General features: G+C 45.1%; 1 protein-coding gene and 1 pseudogene across 1 annotated transcript; one reads left to right on the top strand and one right to left on the bottom strand.

The window, feature by feature from the left end:
• Positions 1-639: 639 nt before the first annotated feature.
• Positions 640-4380, top strand: LOC121562284 (annotated as a pseudogene).
• Positions 4381-16172: 11792 nt separating this feature from the next.
• Positions 16173-17841, bottom strand: LOC121559781 (zinc finger protein RFP-like). The gene has a single exon (XM_045216865.1). The coding sequence runs from the start codon at positions 17402-17404 to the stop codon at positions 16823-16825; it is 582 nt and encodes a 193-aa protein (XP_045072800.1). The 5' UTR covers positions 17405-17841; the 3' UTR covers positions 16173-16822.
• Between the last annotated feature and the right edge of the window lie 1698 nt (positions 17842-19539).

Genomic DNA, 19539 nt, shown 5'->3' with positions numbered 1-19539 from the left:
ATATACTGTAGTTTAGTAAAAAAAAAACAACAACAAAAACAGACAACTCTGTGTAGCTGTTTAATAGAGATTTCTGAAGAGTTTGAGAGAGTTTACTCCTGTGTGCAACATATAGCATGTCTAGCAATTTAAGTTTCACGGTGCTGCTCTGTGCTCTGGAGCAGAATTAAACCTTCACATGGCTGATCTCTCATTCTTGATACATTGTTTTGCCATTTCAAAAACAAGGCACATTTTTTTAAAGTGTTCTAATTTTGTTACTGATCAAGGTAGAAAAAGTGTGAATCAGAAATGTTAAACAAGGAATTATTGTAGATGTTTGGAAGGTTTTCCAAAAACATAAAAAACAACAGAATTCAAATTCCACATGGGGATGAACAAATAACTCAGTCTAGGTAGATTTGACCTTGCCTGACGACTCACACGGAAGTCTTTCGCTGCTCTATCGATAAGAAACAAACATTCGTGGGCGTGGCGTTTGGCCAGAGCAATGAGTCTGGGTAGCCAGGCAAGATTTGACAATTAGCAGCCAAAAATATCCCAGATTATGCCTTTAAACATATTCACCACCAGTTTGTCTAGTCAAACCAGACAATGGGTGGAGAACTAAAGCTGAATGTGTTTTCTGTTTGTAGGAAAATGCCTGTGATCGCTGTATGCTGAAAGCCTGCATCTGCTGCTTGTGGATACCTGAATCAAGTACAGTGGGGAAAAAAGTATTTAGTCAGCCACCAATTGTGCAAGTTCTCCCACTTAAAAAGATGAGAGAGGCCTGTAATTTTCATCATAGGTACACGTCAACTATGACAGACAAAATGAGAAAAAAAAATCCAGAAAATCACATTGTAGGATTTTTAATGAATTTATTTGCAAATGATGGTGGAAAATAAGTATTTGGTCAATAACAAAAGTTTCTCAATACTTTGTTATATACCCTTTGTTGGCAATGACACAGGTCAAACGTTTTCTGTAAGTCTTCACAAGGTTTTCACACACTGTTGCTGGTATTTTGGCCCATTCCTCCATGCAGATCTCCTCTAGAGCAGTGATGTTTTGGGGCTGTCGCTGGGCAACACGGACTTTCAACTCCCTCCAAAGATTTTCTATGGGGTTGAGATCTAGAGACTGGCTAGGCCACTCCAGGACCTTGAAATGCTTCTTACGAAGCCACTCCTTCGTTGCCCGGGCGGTGTGTTTGGGATCATTGTCATGCTGAAAGACCCAGCCACGTTTCATCTTCAATGCCCTTGCTGATGGAAGGAGGTTTTCACTCAAAATCTCACGATACATGGCCCCATTCATTCTTTCCTTTACACGGAACAGCCCCAAAGCATGATGTTTCCACCCCCATGCTTCACAGTAGGTATGGTGTTCTTTGGATGCAACTCAGCAATCTTTGTCCTCCAAACACGACGAGTTGAGTTTTTACCAAAAAGTTATATTTTGGTTTCATCTGACCATATGACATTCTCCCAATCCTCTTCTGGATCATCCAAATGCACTCTAGCAAACTTCAGACGGGCCTGGACATGTACTGGCTTAAGCAGGGGGACACGTCTGGCACTGCAGGATTTGAGTCCCTGGCGGCGTAGTGTGTTACTGATGGTAGGCTTTGTTACTTTGGTCCCAGCTCTCTGCAGGTCATTCACTAGGTCCCCCCGTGTGGTTCTGGGATTTTTGCTCACCCTTCTTGTGATCATTTTGACCCCACGGGGTGAGATCTTGCGTGGAGCCCCAGATCGAGGGAGATTATCAGTGGTCTTGTATTTCTTCCATTTCCTAATAATTGCTCCCACAGTTGATTTCTTCAAACCAAGCTGCTTACCTATTGCAGATTCAGTCTTCCCAGCCTGGTGCAGGTCTACAATGTTGTTTCTGGTGTCCTTTGACAGCTCTTTGGTCTTGGCCATAGTGGAGTTTGGAGTGTGACTGTTTGAGGTTGTGGACAGGTGTCTTTTATACTGATAACAAGTTCAAACAGGTGCCATTAATACAGGTAACAAGTGGAGGACAGAGGAGCCTCTTAAAGAAGAAGTTACAGGTCTGTGAGAGCCAGAAATCTTGCTTGTTTGTAGGTGACCAAATACTTATTTTCACCATAATTTGCAAATAAATTCATTAAAAATCCTACAATGTGATTTTCTGGATATTTTTTCCTCAATTTGTCTGTCATAGTTGACGTGTACCTATGATGAAAATTACAGGCCTCTCTCATCTTTTTAAGTGGGAGAACTTGCACAATTGGTGGCTGACTAAATACTTTTTTCCCCCACTGTAAGTGTTCTATCAGAATCAGATTGATTGTCATCTGAGATGTTGATTATTCTTACTATTACACATGTTATATCATTGACCACAATCTATTTTACAAGGGAGACACATTCCAAGATGACAGCAATCACACATTGTTATTGATGATACTTATGTCTCTTGTTTGTCTGTTTTCACCACAGAACGCGTAGACGGCCACAGAGATCAATAGCACCAGTTTCTGTACGTCGGCACGTGACGCCTTCGTCATCCTGGTAGAGAATGCCCTCAGAGTGGCCACCGTGGGGGACTTTGTCCTCTTCCTGGGAAAGGTAGCGGCCACATAGCGATCATGTAACAATTAACTCATTAGGAATTTGGGGCACCACGGAAGGAGTTGTTTTACCATCTCCCGAATTAAACTCTTAGAATATATATATATATATATATATGCATGTTATGTACCAATAACAGTCACTTATTAATCATTACCTCATCAGTCTCATTCTGAATGTCTTATAATCCTTGAACCTGCATGAACCCTAACCTTACTTATGTATCAGCAATACACAAATTGGCTTAAATATTTACTTACTAGCTAACTAAATAATAACACAGAATACATACATACTTAATTCATGAGAAAGGTCCCTAGCGGATGAACAACAGCATGACTTGGTTATCAAAAAGAGAGAGGTCAATAGAAGGAGGGAGAGAGGGACAAAGAGAGTCAAACTTATGGTACATACATTTGGAAACTACGCTCACGGTAATCAGAATACTTAGCACCCTTACCACCGCCGTTTGGGTAAGAAATGCAATGTATTTACGTATAGAATGTCTTCTCCGTCGTCTCTCTGTTGAAACCAATCACTAATATGGGCAAGGTGTCGATGGGTGTAAGGCTCTGGTTTGTCCACCAGAGGTCACAATGTCCTTTGTAGAGCTTCTCTGGTAGTGAAGTGGTTGTTAGACAGATACTTCAGATGTACCAATGGTTGTCTGAGATGGGATTGTTCTTGTCATCTTGTGTCTTTAGTCAAAGTTCTAGACTACTTTACATGCCAGCTGCAGACTGGTAATGCTACGGTCTAGTGAGTTTCTTCTTCTTGTGTAGAGATTGAGAGTTTCAGAGTTTCTCACCATTTCAAACATGTGGACTAACGTCTCACATTTCCTGGTCTTAGAGTTTCAACCATTTGTAACGTTCAGCTCGCGCTGTACGTCGGCTGGTCTATCTGGTCTAACCATTTAAAGCCGTGTAGCCACAGCCACAATGTTAAGGTGTCAGGACCCCTTCTCTTCTATGGGAGAGAGGGGGTCTGGCTATCTTCAAACATTTGCCTAGCTGATGGGTCCTTTGATCCACTGTCAGGAGAGTCATGACACCCTTTCCTCTTTTCTCCCTTTCTCACCCTCCTTTCTCTCCATCTTTTCTTGCGTGTCCAGGTACTGATCATCTCGTGCACTGCGTTCGCCGGCGTATTGGTGCTCAACTACCAGCAGGACTACACGGTGTGGGTGTTGCCGCTGCTCATCGTCTGTCTGTTCTCCTGGCTGGTGGCCCACTGCTTCCTGTCTGTCTTTGAGATCGTGGTGGACATGCTCTTCGTCTGCTTCGCCGTGGACACCAAGCACAATGACCGCAGCCCCAGCCAAAAGTCCTACATGGACTAGGCCCTAATGGCGAGGGGAAGGGAGGCGAGGCTTGGTGGGAGACTATGGCTGCATCCCGATTCCCCAGCAGTCATGGATTAAAAAGGAATGGATTGGTGTAATCATTGGCTAGAAGGTGTTTCTACCATTGCTAACTTCATGTTGTGTTCACTTTAGAAGAAGGGTGGAGAATCGGAACGTAGCCTTATATATGTCTCTGTTCCATTATCCACACTATCATTCCAATTACATCAGGACAAACATTCTTAGTGTTATGCTACTGTGGATAATGGAACATAGCCTGTGTTTTTACAGAGTACCACTTTAATCAATTTCTTTATGATGAATAGCGTTTATGCACATATTACACTAAATTATACTTGCCCCCTATCATGTCAACATAGACCACACACGGTCACTCTCTCTCTCTTCTCTCTCCAGGAGTGTGTAGAGAACAGTAAGAAAATGTTGTGAAGGGATCGGCCCGAGACGGTCATGAGATGAAGCACATGGGGAGTTAACAAAACCCTTCCAACAGAGAATACATCGTTTTTTTAGGTGTTAAGGTTGGAAAATGTGGGCACTGATAAGCATTTAAATTGGAAGTCAGTGGCTGTACAGTAACATGCTATAAATGACGTCAGAGCTCAGGCTCTGCGCCTTGCAGTGCTATATGGGTTTTGACTGACAGCTGTTCTGAAGTTTAACACTGCATGCGACAAGAAGTTGCCCCCATCCCGCCCGTTTATTGGGCAACTTTTGTTTGCTTGAGTGAGGGAAATGCTGTAAATTAAGAGGACTCTATGTATTTTGAAAGATGAGACGTTGAGGATTATAAGAAATACCGCTTTGATGTCATACAAGTAAGCCAAACACCTGTGAGTCCAAATGTGTACTTCACATTTCCATATCAACAACTCATGTCATATACAATGGCAACATTTTTTATTACTATGTGTGATGTCAAGTTACAAGATGACATGGCGTCATACCCTGGGTTGTTCTGAACAGAATGAGTCTATTTTTGTCTATTGTGAAGAACATTTGCAGCAGAACAAGCACCTGAATGTACTCATTGCTCCTTACTATGCAGACCAAAATTACAATATGTTTCTCCAAATTGCCTTATGAAAGCCTAACACCTCAAGATCGTATTTTATAACCTAGCTAGTCATGCTGGCAATAGAACAAGCTTTCTTTTTGGATTGCGTAAACAACAATAGTAATTGTGTGATGGCGGGGATGCAGGGTTGTGTTCCAAACCAAACAACTACTAGTGTGCTTGCTCTAGTTCCTCAATGGCACAGCTAGGAGAGCTCAAAAACGCACCTTATAGTTGAAGACTCTTCTTTGAGTCCTAAATGTCCATTGACATTAGTTTGGAGAGGTGTGTGGCCACTTGGAGACACCAGTTAGTCCTCTCATTCATACCCTTGTCATTTTTTTGTATTATGTTGCACCTACCCCACATTTTCCAGGAATAGTCTTATCATGTTACTGATTGTAACAAATGAGGCGAAAAATACAGTAAATGTAAAACACACATAAAATCACCAGTGTAATGTTTGGATTCAGTCTTGTGTCAGGTGAACTGTTGTGTCCTCAACTTTGGTCTAATAATTTTCACATAATCTCCAAACTATTCCTTTTCAATTGCTACCATGCTTATGCATATGCATTTCATATTTCTTCTGTAAGAAACATTTCAATTTAGCTTTATCCATATAGGCCAATTCATCATGAAGTTAAAGGGAAAATCCATTCAACAACATGTGGTATTTTTTTCATTCGTCCACTGTAGATATAGTCCCAACATGTTTTGCATCATCATGATGATGTGGCAGGTGACACTTTGCTTCTTGGAAGTCCAATATCTTGAAAACTTGACACCTGACATGTCAAACATTGTGGGACTGTTCAACAATGAACTAATGAAACAAATACCAAAAATCGATGTTGAGTGGATTTTCCCTGTAACTCCAGAATCTAGAACCATCCACCCAAAATTCTGATGAAGACGATAGTAACGTTTAACACTTGTTTATTGTTGTAGACTCATGGAGGAGGGACTTCGGTTTGACCAAAACAAACCAGAAGACAGAAACCAAAAGGCATTCCAACCATTTTCTTTATTACATGTGTAATAGGTTTACCATGATATTTGTTAAATATATTGTCTTATGTTAAAGGAAAAGCATTATTATAACTGACAATCTGTCACGGTTTCGGCCGAGGCTGCCTCTCTCCCTTGTTCGGGCAGGCTTCGGCGTTCGTTGTCTCCGGAATACTAGCTGCCACCGTTGTATGTTTCATGTTCGTTTGCTTTTGTCTGTTTGTTGTCACACCTGTTCTCGTTTAGCGTAATTAGTGTCCTATAAGTTTCTCGTTGTGTTTGTCTAGTGTTGTGTGTTATTGATTTTGGTCTGTCGTGTGTAGGGCTTCATTTGTATTTCGCTCGGTTGAGCTTCCCTCCACAGCGTTGGAGTGTTACGCACCTGCTTTGTGCGCTTTCGTTTTGTTTCGCCTTCGTGCGTAATTTCGCCTTCGGGCAAGAGTTGTCTTATTTCCTTGTTGGAGATTACTAAAGTCTGTTGGACTATACTTCGGTGTCCTGCGTTTGATTCCACCACTGTACCCACCTACAGCACGCGTGACAGAATAACACACCTAAGAATGGAATCAGCAGGAGCCGCAGCAGCCCAGGCGACGCTGGTGGACAGGGTCCGGGAACAAGGTGACCAGATCCTGCAGATGGGGACCGCACTGCAGGAGGTGATCACCACCATCCGAGGCTGGGGGACGCCGCCACCGCCACCCTCCCTGCCAGCACCATCGGCCAGTCAGCCCATTCCCGCACCGGAACCCCGAGGAGTCCGACTCTCGCTCCCGAGGGCTTACGATGGGACCGCGGCCGTGCCAGGGTTTCCCTTCTCCAGGTGGAGCTGTACCTGGCCACCGTGCACCCGGCGCCCTCGGGACATGAGAGCGTGTCCGCCCTGATCTCCTGCCTGTCTGGGAAGGCGTTGGAATGGGCCAACGTGGAGTGGAGGAGGATCGACGCGGACACCATAACTTACGACGAAGTTCTCCCGCCGCTTCAGGGCGGTGTTTGACCATCTCCCGGAGGGGAAACGCGGGGGAGCGTCTGGTCTTCCTCCGGCAGGGGAGGAGGAGTGCCCAGGAGTTCGCCCTCGAATTCGCGTACTCTAGCGGCAGATGCAGGGTGGAATGATCGGGCTCTGTCGATCACTACAGATGTAGTCTACGAGGGGACGTCCGTCGGGAGCTGGCCTGTAGGGACACCAGCCTCACGTTCGACCAGTTGGTCGACATGTCCATCAGGCTGGATAACCTGCTAGCTACCCGCGGACGTCCCGAGGGGGTCCGTCCATTTCACCCTCCAGCGCCTCCCGAGCCGTGCCCCATGGAGCTCGGGGCGCTGGCGCTAGAGAGAGGAGGGGTCGGCTTACTTGGGGGTCCATCCCCTGCACCAACTGTGGTCGGGGAGGACACACCGCGGCTAGGTGCTGGGGATGGCCTCCTAGGGGAGAGAGGACGACAGGTCCCGCACTGGGGATTCCTTCCAGGTGAGTAGGCGCCCCACTCACCCAGAGCTCTCTGTTGCACATTTCTGTATGCCTGTGAGTTTTCCACAGGTAGCACCTCATTCCCAGCATAAGGCGCTGGTAGATTCAGGCGCGGCTGGGAATTTTATTGATAAGAAGTTTTGTTTAGCTTTAGAGATTCCCCTTCTTCCTGTTGATGTCCCTTTCCCCGTTCATGCCCTAGATAGCCGTCCGTTGGGTGCGGGCTTGATCAGGAGGTCACTGCGCCACTTAGGATGTGTGCGCATGGGGGTCATCAGGAGATGATTCAGCTATTTCTGATTGACTCTCCTGCGTATCCGGTGGTGCTGGGCATGCCCTGGTTGAGTATCCATAACCCATCTATTTCGTGGCAGGAGAGGGCTCTGATGGAGTGGTCTGCCCAGTGTGTGGGTAGATGTTTAGGCGTTCCGTAGGGGGCTACCTCAGGTGGAGAGTCCAAACCAGGTGCCCGCATTGCACGTTCCCCCTGAGTATGGGGATTTGGCTATTGCGTTTAGTAAGTCGAGGGCGACGCAGTTGCCGCCCCATAGGCAGGGAGATTGTGCGATAGACCTCCAGGCAGGAGCTGCGCTCCCACGGAGCCATGTGTATCCTCTGTCTCAGGAGGAGAAGAAAGCTATGGAGACTTACATAGACGAATCTCTGAGACAAGGATACATACGGCCTTCCACTTCCCCCTGCGTCCTCGAGTTTCTTTTTGTGAAGAAGAAGGATGGTGGTTTGCGCCCGTGCATCGATACCGTGGTCTCAATCAGATCACGGTGAAGTACAGTTATCCACTCCCGCTGATTGCGACCATGACTGAGTCCTTGCATGGGGCGCGTTTCTTCACTAAATTAGATCTCAGGAGCGCGTACAACTTGGTGCGCATCAGGGAGGGCGATGAATGGAAGACAGCCTTTAGTACCACCTCGGGCCATTACGAGTATCTTGTCATGCCATACGGGTTGATGAACGCTCCGTCAGTTTTCCAATCATTCGTGGATGAGATCTTCAGGGACATGCAGGGGCAGGGGGTCGTGGTGTACATAGATGACATTCTCGTGTACTCGCCTACCCGTGTCGAGCATGTGGCCCTGGTGCGCAGAGAGTGTTGCGGAGGCTGGTGGAGCACGACCTGTATGTTAAGGCAGAGAAGTGTCTGTTTTTCCAGGAGTCGGTCTCCTTTTTGGGGTATCAGTTGTCTGCGTCAAGGGTGAAGATGGAGGTAGACCGGGTGTCAGCCGTGCGTAATTGGCAAACACCAACCACTGTGAAGGAGGTGCAGCAGTTTTTGGGGTTTGCGAATTACTACCGGAGGTTTATCCGGGGTTTTGGACAGGTGGCAGCTACCATCACGTCTCTCTTGAAGGGGGGCCCGGTGCGTCTGCAGTGGTCTGCCGAGGCGGACAGGGCGTTTGGGAGGCTGAAGGACCTGTTTACCTCGGCTCCAGTGCTGGCGCATCCGGATCCCTCTTTACCATTTCAGGTAGAGGTGGACGCGTCTGAGGCCGGTATTGAGCCGTGCTTTCACAACGGTCAGGCGCGCCACCTAAACTCCGCCCCCTGTGCCTTCTATTCCAAGAAGCTCAGTCCGGCGGAGCGAAACTATGACGTAGGGGACAGGGAGCTGTTAGCCGTGGTACAGGCCCTAAAGGTGTGGAGGCACTGGCTTGAGGGGGCTCAACACCCTTTCCTCATTTTGACGGACCACCGTAACCTGGAGTACATCCGGGCAGCGAGGAGGCTAAACCCTCGGCAGGCTAGATGGAATATGTTTTTGACCCGGGTTTACATTTAAGATCACGTACATCCCTGGGTCACAGAACGGTAAGGCAGATGCGCTGTCTCGGCGGTATGACACGGAGGAGAGGTCCGTGGAGCCCACTCCCCATACTGCCGGAGTCGTGTCTGGTGGCACCGGTAGTGTGGGAGGTCGATGCTGAGCTCGAGCGGGCGTTACGCACCGACCCTAGTCCACCACAATGCCCGGAGGGTCGGAAGTATGTTCCGCTCGAGGTTCGGGATCGATTGATCTATTGGGCTCACACGTCACCCTCCTCTGGACACCCGGGTATCGGCCGGACAGTGCACTGTCTTAGTGCCAAGTACTGGTGGCCCACGTTGGCAAGGGGATGTGAGGGTTTATGTTTCCTCCTGCTCGGTGTGCGCCCAGTGTAAGGCGCCTAGACATCTGCCTAGGGTAAGTTACTACCCCTGCCCGTTCCACTAACGACCATGGTCCCACCTCTCGGTGGATTTCCTTACTGACCTTCCTCCTTCACAGGGGAATACCACTATACTGGTCGTTGTGGACCGGTTTTCTAAGGCCTGTCGTTTGCTCCCCATGCCGGGCCTTCCTACCGCCTCTGCAAACTGCCGAAGCCCTATTCACCCATGTGTTCCGGCACTACGGGGTACCCGAGGATATTGTGTCTGATCGAGGTCCCCAATTTACCTCCAGAGTCTGGAGAGCTTTTATGGAGCGGTTGGGGGTCTCGGTGAGCCTCACCTCGGGTTACCACCCGGAGAGTAATGGGCAGGTGGAACGTGTGAACCAGGATGTGGGTAGGTTTCTTAGAACATACTGCCAGGACCGGCCGGAGGAGTGGGCAAGATGCGTTCCCTGGGCCGAAATGGCCCAGAATTCCCTACGCCATTCCTCCACTAACCTAACCCCTTTCCAATGTGTGTTAGGGTACCAGCCGGTTCTGGCACCTTGGCAGCAGAGCCAGATCGAGGCTCCTGCGGTGGATGAGTGGGCGCGGCGCTCGGAGGAGACATGGAACGCTGCACACGTCCACCTGCAGCGGGCCCTCCGACGTCATAAGGCGAGCGCCGATCTCCACCGCAGTGAGGGACCGGTGTACGCACCTGGTGATCGAGTCTGGCTCTCTACCAGAAACCTGCCCCTCCGCCTGCCCTGTCGGAAACTGGGTCGGCGGTTTGTAGGGGCCATTTAAAGTCCTGGGAAGGTTGAACGAGGTGTGTTACAAATTACAACTACCTGTTGAATATAAAAGTATTAACCCCTCGTTCCATGTGTCCCTTCTCAGGCCGGTGGTAGCTGGCCCACTCCAAGAAAGTGAGATCAGGAGACTCCTCCGCCCCCATTGGACATCGAGGGGGCACCGGCGTACTCCGTGAGGTCCATCTTGGATTCGAGACGTCGGATGGGGGTCTCCAGTATCTAGTGGAGTGGGAGGGGTACGGTCCGGAGGAGCGGTGCTGGGTGCCGAGGAGAGACATTTTGGACCCGTCTCTCCTGACGGAATTCCATCGTGGGCACCCGACGCACCCTGCTCCGCGTCCTCCGGGTCGTCCCCGAGGCCGAGTCGGCGCACGTCTGGAGCCGCGTCAAGGGGGGTACTGTCACGGTTTCGGCCGAGGCTGCCTCTCTCCCTTGTTCGGGCAGGCTTCGGCGTTCGTTGTCTCCGGAATACTAGCTGCCACCGTTGTAGGTTTCATGTTCGTTTGCTTTTGTCTGTTTGTTGTCACACCTGTTCTCGTTTAGCGTAATTAGTGTCCTATAAGTTTCCGTTGTGTTTGTCTAGTGTTGTGTGTTATTGATTTTGGTCTGTCGTGTGTAGGGCTTCATTTGTATTTCGCTCGGTTGAGCTTCCCTCCACAGCGTTGGGGTGTTACGCACCTGCTTTGTGCGCTTTCGTTTTGTTTCGCCTTCGTGCGTAATTTCGCCTTCGGGCAAGAGTTGTCTTATTTCCTTGTTGGAGATTACTAAAGTCTGTTGGACTATACTTCGGTGTCCTGCGTTTGATTCCACCACTGCACCCACCTACAGCACGCGTGACACAATCCCTATATTGTGGCAACATTGAGTCATTACTGCTTATTGAGTTCGTAATACTCTATACATAGAAAAAGGATTATCTATGACAGTATCTCTATTTATGAATGCAAACAGAGTTTTAACCCGGAATATTTTTAATAAAATTTTTAGCAGAGTAATAAAACAACAAAAATAAGCAATGTCCACCTGTGTTTGTGAGAGCTGTTGGGTAAGAGAGGTTCAGATCAATGGGGACATGGGTTTGTGTCTGTATGTCATTAAGATATCCACTAAGAGGGAGAAACAATAAAACGATATATAGTGAATTCAATCTACACACAATACCCCATAATGACAAAAAGATAAAAACACGTTTTTTATACATTTTTGCAAAGAAAACAATAAAAAAATAATAATACTGGAAATATCACATGTAGATAAGTACTGTCAAATAAATTGAACACACTCCCCCTCATATAGTTACAGTGCCTTGCAAAAGTATTCTTCCCCCTTGTAGTTTTTCCTATTTTGTTGCATTACTACCTGTAATTTAAATGGATTTTTATTTGGATTTCATGTAATGGACATACCAAAATAGTCCAAATTGGTGAAGTGAAATGAAAAAATAACTTGTTTCAAAAAATGCGAAAAAATTAATTACAGAAAAGTGGTGCATGCATATATATTCACCCCCCTTTGCTATGAAGCACCTAAATAAGATCTAAATAAATTAAATACATTTTAATCCCACTTTGTAACAAGAAAATGTGAAGAAATCCAAGGGGTATGAATACTTTTTGCAAGGCACTGCAGTTTCAGTGCCAATATTGAGTTTTGAAGTACTTTCTGAATTCCTGTTCAGAAGAGTGCAGAGAAAGTTGACAATGATTGTTTATTCCACATAAGGAAACATGCACAGCTGAGGAACATACTTCCTAATAAAATAGATATTCTGATGATTGGGATTTCTAGAATAAAGAATATAATTAGACCATTCAGATTGCCAGTTAATTTTAGTGACTGAAGGTGAGACATCTCTCTTCCATTGGAGGCTGCTGAGGGGAGGACAGCTCATAATAATGGCTGTAACGGAGCGAATGGAATGGCATCAAACACATGGAAACCATGTTGGATGTATTTGAAACCATTCCACATTTTCCGCTCCAGCCATTACCACGAGCCAGTCCTCCCCCAATTAAGGTACCACCAACCTCCTGTGCTCTCTTCCATAGTTGGTCAATTGGCAGGGGCTTCTGAGATGCTTTTAAGAAATGCAAGTATAGATCAGAAACCAGTCCCCTGGGATTAGACCGGTTCTCTCAAATTTAGCGGAGGGCGTCAATTGGTAGTGTTTCGCATCAAGGGACACCCTAATCTTACATGTCAGAGCAAAGTTTTAAATAAAAGAAGAAGGATTTGCCTGGTAAATTTAAACATTGTTTGTAAATCCTGGAATGCACAGAGCCCTCCCTCATTGAGGAGCCTGCCCTCATTAAAATGCATTCAATGTCATCACTGTTATTTTGTAACTACTACTACTGTACACTAGAAGTGTTTGTATATCAATGTACTTTTAGATTGTGGTAATGATGATCATGGTCGCTACTTGCGCTGCATTGGTACATCTAATACAATTTTGACAAATACAGCTGACTAGCATAACAGACATTGTCTTGCATGGACATTTTTGGAAATGTGATTTTTTTTTATTCTAAATTTGTACAAGGTGTTCTCCCTCACCTGTTAACAAGATCATGTTACTACTGTGGATCAAATATGAAGGAGACATTTACTCTGATGAGGATGTTTTATATTAGTTTAATATATTAAATGCAGGTCGTACAAGTGCTGAGGTTGTCTTATGTCAGAGGCAATGCATGACCAGAACTGGAAATCCCTAAATTGTGGAGACACTGAGTCATTACTGCTTATTGAGTTTGTAATATTGTATCCATGAAAAAAGGGATTCTATATGACTGTATCTCTATTTCCTTCATGAGTTTTAACCAATAATATTTTTGATAACATTTTTATACAGAGTAATAAAAGAAAGGAAAACAAGCTTTGGGGCAAGACAGGATACGTTCTAAGGGGGACATGTTTTTTTTTCAGGGTGTCCTAAAAACAGTGTATATCCCCAACAATAAAACAGTACATTTAATGAATACAGTGAAATGCTTGTGATTGTGATGTGTTAATTAGGAAATAGCCCCGTATCAGCCCAGGGTTCAAAGTATTTGTTTTTCTGTTGAATACGTTAGGTGCACTTGATTGTTCTCTCCTGATGCAACGGAAGCAATTAAATAGTCCCAAAAGTACAGACCCTGCCCATCTGGCACTCCATACCTGCTCAATCAAACGCTCAAAGTATTTCAAAGAAAACAAATATCTTGTGAACCCAGGTCTGTCCTGTATGAGTTTGTATATTTCTAACTCTGCTTTTCCTGTACCTTGTGGTGGACATTAGAATAAATCCCAGCTGCCGCTGACCCACATCCTGTCATCTATGCTGCGTCTTGCCCGCTACCACCTGGGCACTGTGGCCAAAGGCTCCTTCATCATCTCCCTGGTGGAGATCCCTCACCTCATCCTCACCTACATCTACAACCAAAAATATGTGTTTTATCATAATCACTACCCAAGAAAGCAAAGGTAACTGAACTAAATGACTATCGCCCTGTAGCACTCACCTCTGTCATCATGAAGTGCTTTGAGAGACTAGTCAAGGATCACATCACCTCTACCTTACCTGTCACCAAAGACCCACTTCAATTTGCTTACCGCCCCAATAGATCCACAGACGATGCAATTGCCATCACACTGCACACTGCCCTATCCCATCTGGACAAGAGGAATACCTATGTAAGAATGCTTTTCATTGACAATAGCTCAGCATTCAACACCATAGTACCCTCCAAGCTCATCATTAGCTTGAGGGCCTGGGTCTGAACCCCGCCCTGTGCAACTGGGTCCTGGACTTCCTGACGGGCCGCCCCAGGTGGTGAAGGTAGGAAACAACATCTCCACTTCGCTGATCCTCAACACTGGGGCCCCACAAGGGTGCATGCTCAGCCCCCTCCTGTACTCCCTGTTCACCCATGACGGTGTGGCCAAGCACGCCTCCAACTCAATCATCAAGTTTGCAGATGACACAACAGTAGTAGGCTTGATTACCAACAATGACGAGACCGCCTATAGGGAGGAGGTGAGGGCCCTGGGAGTGTGGTGCCAGGAAAATAACCTCTCACTCAACATCAACAAAACAAAGGAGATGATCGTGGACTTCAGGAAACAGCAGAGGGTGCACCCCCCTATCCACATCGACAGGACCGCAGTGGAGAAGTTGGAAAGCTTCAAGTTCCTTGGTGTACACATCACCGACAAACTGAAATGGTCCACCCACGCAGACAGTGTGGTGAAGAAGGCGCAACAGAGCCTCTTCAACCTCAGGAGGCTGAAGAAATTTGGCTTACCACCTAAAACCCTCACAAACCTTTACAGATGCACAATTGAGAGCATCCTGTCGGGCTGTATCACCGCATGGTATGGCAACTGCACTGCCCACAACCGCAGGGGCTCTCCAGAGGGTGGTGCGGTCTGCTGAACGCATTACCGGGGGCAAACTACCCGCCCTCCAAGACACATACAGCACCCGATGTCACAGGAAGGCCAAAAAGATCATCAAGGACATCAACCACCCGAGCCACTGCCTGTTCACCCCGCTATCATCCAGAAGGTGAGGTCAGTACAGGTGCATCAAAGCTGGGACTGAGAGAATGAAAAACAGCTTCTATCTCAAGGCCATCAGACTGTTAAATAGCCATCACTAGCACATTAGAGGCTGCTGCTGCCTATTGAAATCACTGGCCACTTTAAGAAATGGAACACTAGTCACTTTAATAATGTTTACATATCTTGCACTACTCATCTCATATGTATATACTGCATTCTATTCTATAGTATTCTTCTGTATCTTAGTCCATGCCGCTCTGTCATTGCTTGTCCATATATGTATATATTCTTAAATCCCATTACTTACTTTTTTGTGTGTATTGGGTATATGTTGTGAAATTCTTAGATATTACTGCATTGTCGGAGCTAGAAGCACAAGCATTTCGCTACACCCGCTATAACATCTGCTAAACATGTGTATGTGACAAATAAAATGTGATTTGATTTGAAACCAACAACCAGCTCAATGGCACATTACTTCCCTTATCATATTTACTGTCTTAGATACACAGACAGCTCAATGGAAAAGTATGTCCTTTATCGAAGTACAGAACTGTAGAACCAGCTCAAAGGCTGAGTATGTATTTTACAACATTCACTTATACAGTTTCAAAAACAAAATTAAAAGGGACAATCTGTGATTGCTACATCAATATTTTGATGGATAAATGAATGATAGATACCCATTGATTCTTGAAAATATAACTTATAAATGCTTCATGACCATAGTTCAACTGTCACACCCCATGAGAACCCAAAATATACACTTGTTTGTCTCCAATGTTTGTAAACATTGTAAATGTAAACAAACTATATAGCCTCAAACCATGGTTAAAACAATGATTTTGATATACTGGATGGTCAGTCCTTGCATCCATAGCTCCGTCTATTATTCTAAGAGTGGTTACATTTCTCCAGGCCCATCCCTCAGCTTTTTACCAAAACAGAAGCTGGGAGCCCACTTTGTTATTGTTTCAACTGTGGATTTGCTCTTTAAAGTCATATTTATCTACATCCACAACCAGTTCAAAGGCTGAGTTTGGCCTTTATCATCAGATTTACTTAGAGAGGGAATAAGAGAGAAACAGAGAAAAGGAATATCACTTTAAAGGATAGTTATCTGTCTGTAAAATAATTATGGGTAAATAATCAAAGCAACACAACTTTTATTACTTATTTTATTTACGTTAATTCCACTTGAGTCTTCATTTTCAGTAAATACAAGCATTTATTAGCCATGTTAAGATGTACAGAACACTTTACATTTTCATTTGGTGATACAATTTCAGAGGACATCCGTGGACATTCGAATCATGTGACATGTCAACCTGACTAAATACACTAATTTGTAAACATATTGATACATGTAATGATTTGTAAATGTGCATTTTTAAATTTCTGTTAGGACAAACAGTTCTCTCTCCATCATTTTAATCAGTGTGTGTGATTGACAGGAGAGATGATGAGAGGGGCTGTGTTTTGACCATCATCATTATCAGAGGGGCCTAAGAATGGAAAGAGCTTCTCTGTAAAGGTGCAGATATGAAAGAGTAGATATGAGACCTGGCCTCCACATCATAAAAGGAGACCTGACCCTCCTCATAATCAACAAACACCCCAACATTTTGGGGCTTCTCTCTCAGGGAGAGGAGGATATAGTGGGAGGTACAGGCTTGGTACACATTCTCATCCCTTAGCATCACAGTCCAGAGTCCATCCTCAGGTGTCAGTGTGATATTCTCCTTCCTGCAGTGGACTCTCTTGCCACTCCTAAAACCCATGAAGTCTTCCCCTTAACAATCACCTCATATTAAAATCTCCCTGAGGAGAAGCCATTCTTTCCAAGAACAATGGCAAAACGATCAAACCTTTTTGGATTGTCAGAAAGTTTCTGTGGTGTGTCTCCATATCTTACTTGTTTCCCATCTTCAGACAGGATGAGCCAGGGATGTGCTGTATCAGGGTCCAGAGTCACATCCACTGTATACTGCTGAATCCTCTTCAGTTTGACTTCAGGCAGCTTCTCCATCTCTTTATTCAGTGTCTCCTCCAGCTGAGACACAGCTCTCCTCACAGTCCCAACACACAGATCACTGTGAACACTGACATCAGACCAGTCCTTGGTGGGTGGAGGGGTGCACACTAGGGATTGGAAGCTCTGGAGAAGTTGGATGTTGTCCTCAGTCTGTGAGAGCTGTTTCAGCTCAGTGCTTCTCCTCTTTAGCTCAGTGATTTCCTGCTCCAGCTCTTTAATGAGCCCTTCAGCCCGCCTCTCAACTGCTTCCTGCTTCTCCTCAATCACCTCAATTAGCTCAGCCTGGCTTTTCTCAATGGAGAGCACCAGAGCAATGAAAACCTGCACGCTGTCTGCTATCTCTCTCTCTCTCTGCATATCTCTTGCTGAGATCTACTGAGAGTTTGATCTCTTTAACTTTCTGCAGACTCTCCTGGATAATCTGCTGCACTTCTGCCTCAGTTTTCCCCAGTTGAGCCTTCCTCTCTCCACACTCTTCCTCTATATGGACAGTGTCATGAGTCTTGTGGTCTGCCTCAATTCAGAACTGACACACACATGTCTGGTCAGTCCTACAGAACAGCTCCAGGATTCTGTCATGCTTCTTACACATCCTGTCTTCTAGGTTCACCACAGGGTCGATCAGTTTGTGTCTCTTTAAGGGTGGGGCTATCTGATGAGGCTCCAGGTGAGTCTCACAGTAAGAGGTCTGACACACCAGGCAGGACTTCAGGGCCTTGCGCTTCGTCTCAGTGCAGACGTCACAGGGCACTTTTCCGAGTTTGGGAGCGGACTCATCGTCACTTCTGTCTCATTTTTTTAAAAATTCTCTACAACCTCTCTTAACGTTGTGTTGACACGAAGCTCAGGTCGTCTGTAGAATTTCTCCTTACACAGTGGACATTGATACAGGTCCTTGCTATTCCAATACTTTGTGATACAGGCCATGCAGAAGTTGTGTCCACGTGAAGTGGTGACTGGCTCAGTGAACACATCCAGACAGATAGAGCACAGGAACTGCTCTTCAGACAGGAGACTGCTGGAGGAAGCCATATCTAGAGCGAGATGGTGGAACTAGAGATTATTTCCTTGAATGAGTCATGTCTCGATAATTTTTGTGCTATCGCCAACATAACATTAAAGGTTTAACCATACAACGAACATACAGTTTAGAATAGTCAATTTACCAAATATAGTTAAACATAGGTACTGTAAAAGAAAACAGGAGAATAGAAGAATTTGCACAGTAGAATGTATTTTGATCTGCCCTTGTAAATCTCTACTCACCTGAAGAGAGTTTGATTTCTCTGATCTTTCTGACCAAAGAAAGCCCTGGAGCGTCAATTTGAGAGAGTTTGCTTGTGTGTGCAACATGCAATATGTCTAGCAACTTTAGTTTCACATTAGCAAAGTGACATCAACATGCTCCTCCCCACCCAGTGCTGCTCTGTGCCCTGGAAAATAATTAACCCTTCACATGGCTGATCTCTATTCATTCTTGATATTATATATTTTTTAGGGCTGTCAAAAATAGCGTGTTAACGACGTTAATTAGTTGTTTGCTGTTAATTACGTCAATTTTTTAAACGCATTTCACGCATGCGCAGTGTGACAAATTATTCAGGTCAGGAAAGTGGTTGGGAGCTAGAGGCGAGATGGAGCAAGGTGAGCAAAGTGGGCCTATTGACGGATTCAAATATAAAAAGAATGATGATGGTACAGTTAACAAGTACAAGGTTATTTGCAAGATTTGTAAGAAGGAGTTTCAATTTCACCGGAGCTGTTCAAGCTTGAAGTACCATGTCAACGCCAAACATGCGTTTGCTGGGCCGTCCAGATTCAGCAAGTGGTTTGCGCCAGACCACGCTGAATGTTTGCAGGCAATTAACAAAATCAACCTCAGATAATTTGACCAACACAATAGCAAAATGGATTGCAAAGGATTGTAGACCCATTAGCATTGTAGAAGACTCAGGTTTCCTTGATGTTTTGCAAGTGGCGTCTCAAGACTCATTCTATAAGCCACCGTCAAGAGCCACAGCCAAAGACAAATATTATGGTGTGTAGTATGTTTCAGCTTGATTTAAAACACCATTATTTGGCTGTGTTAATAAACAGACATAATATGAAAATTATGTATCTGTGTCCTGTTATTTATCTTTTGGTATGCATTTCAGAAAAAAATGGTTAGGATTCAGGTGTAATTGCAAATAGTGATTAATCATGATTAATCCACTGAAAATTCTGATTAATTTGATTAAAAATTTTAATCATTTGACAGCCCTAATATTTTTTATTTGACAATTTAAAAACACAACCACACATGTGGATACAATGCATTTAAAAATCATTGAGGATAACACAAAAAAAGTTTAGAAACGTATTTCCATTGTGGTCCTCTTGGTTACAAAATACACAATTCATTAATGAACAACAAATTAAAGATCGACAGCAAATGGAGTTCAGGCAGTTTGGAAAAGATTTGCTTCCCAATCGAAAAAAAGTGTATTTTA

Source organism: Coregonus clupeaformis, unplaced genomic scaffold, assembly GCF_020615455.1.
Source record: "Coregonus clupeaformis isolate EN_2021a unplaced genomic scaffold, ASM2061545v1 scaf0830, whole genome shotgun sequence".
NCBI classification, from domain to species: domain Eukaryota; kingdom Metazoa; phylum Chordata; class Actinopteri; order Salmoniformes; family Salmonidae; genus Coregonus; species Coregonus clupeaformis.
Note: the sequence above shows the minus strand (reverse complement) of the source record. Positions and strands in the feature narration are given on the sequence as shown.

What these genes read in the sequence shown, in the direction of transcription:
- LOC121559781 (XM_045216865.1), bottom strand. Translation starts at nt 17,404, where the DNA reads ATGCAGAGAGAGAGAGAGATAGCAGACAGCGTGCAGGTTTTCATTGCT.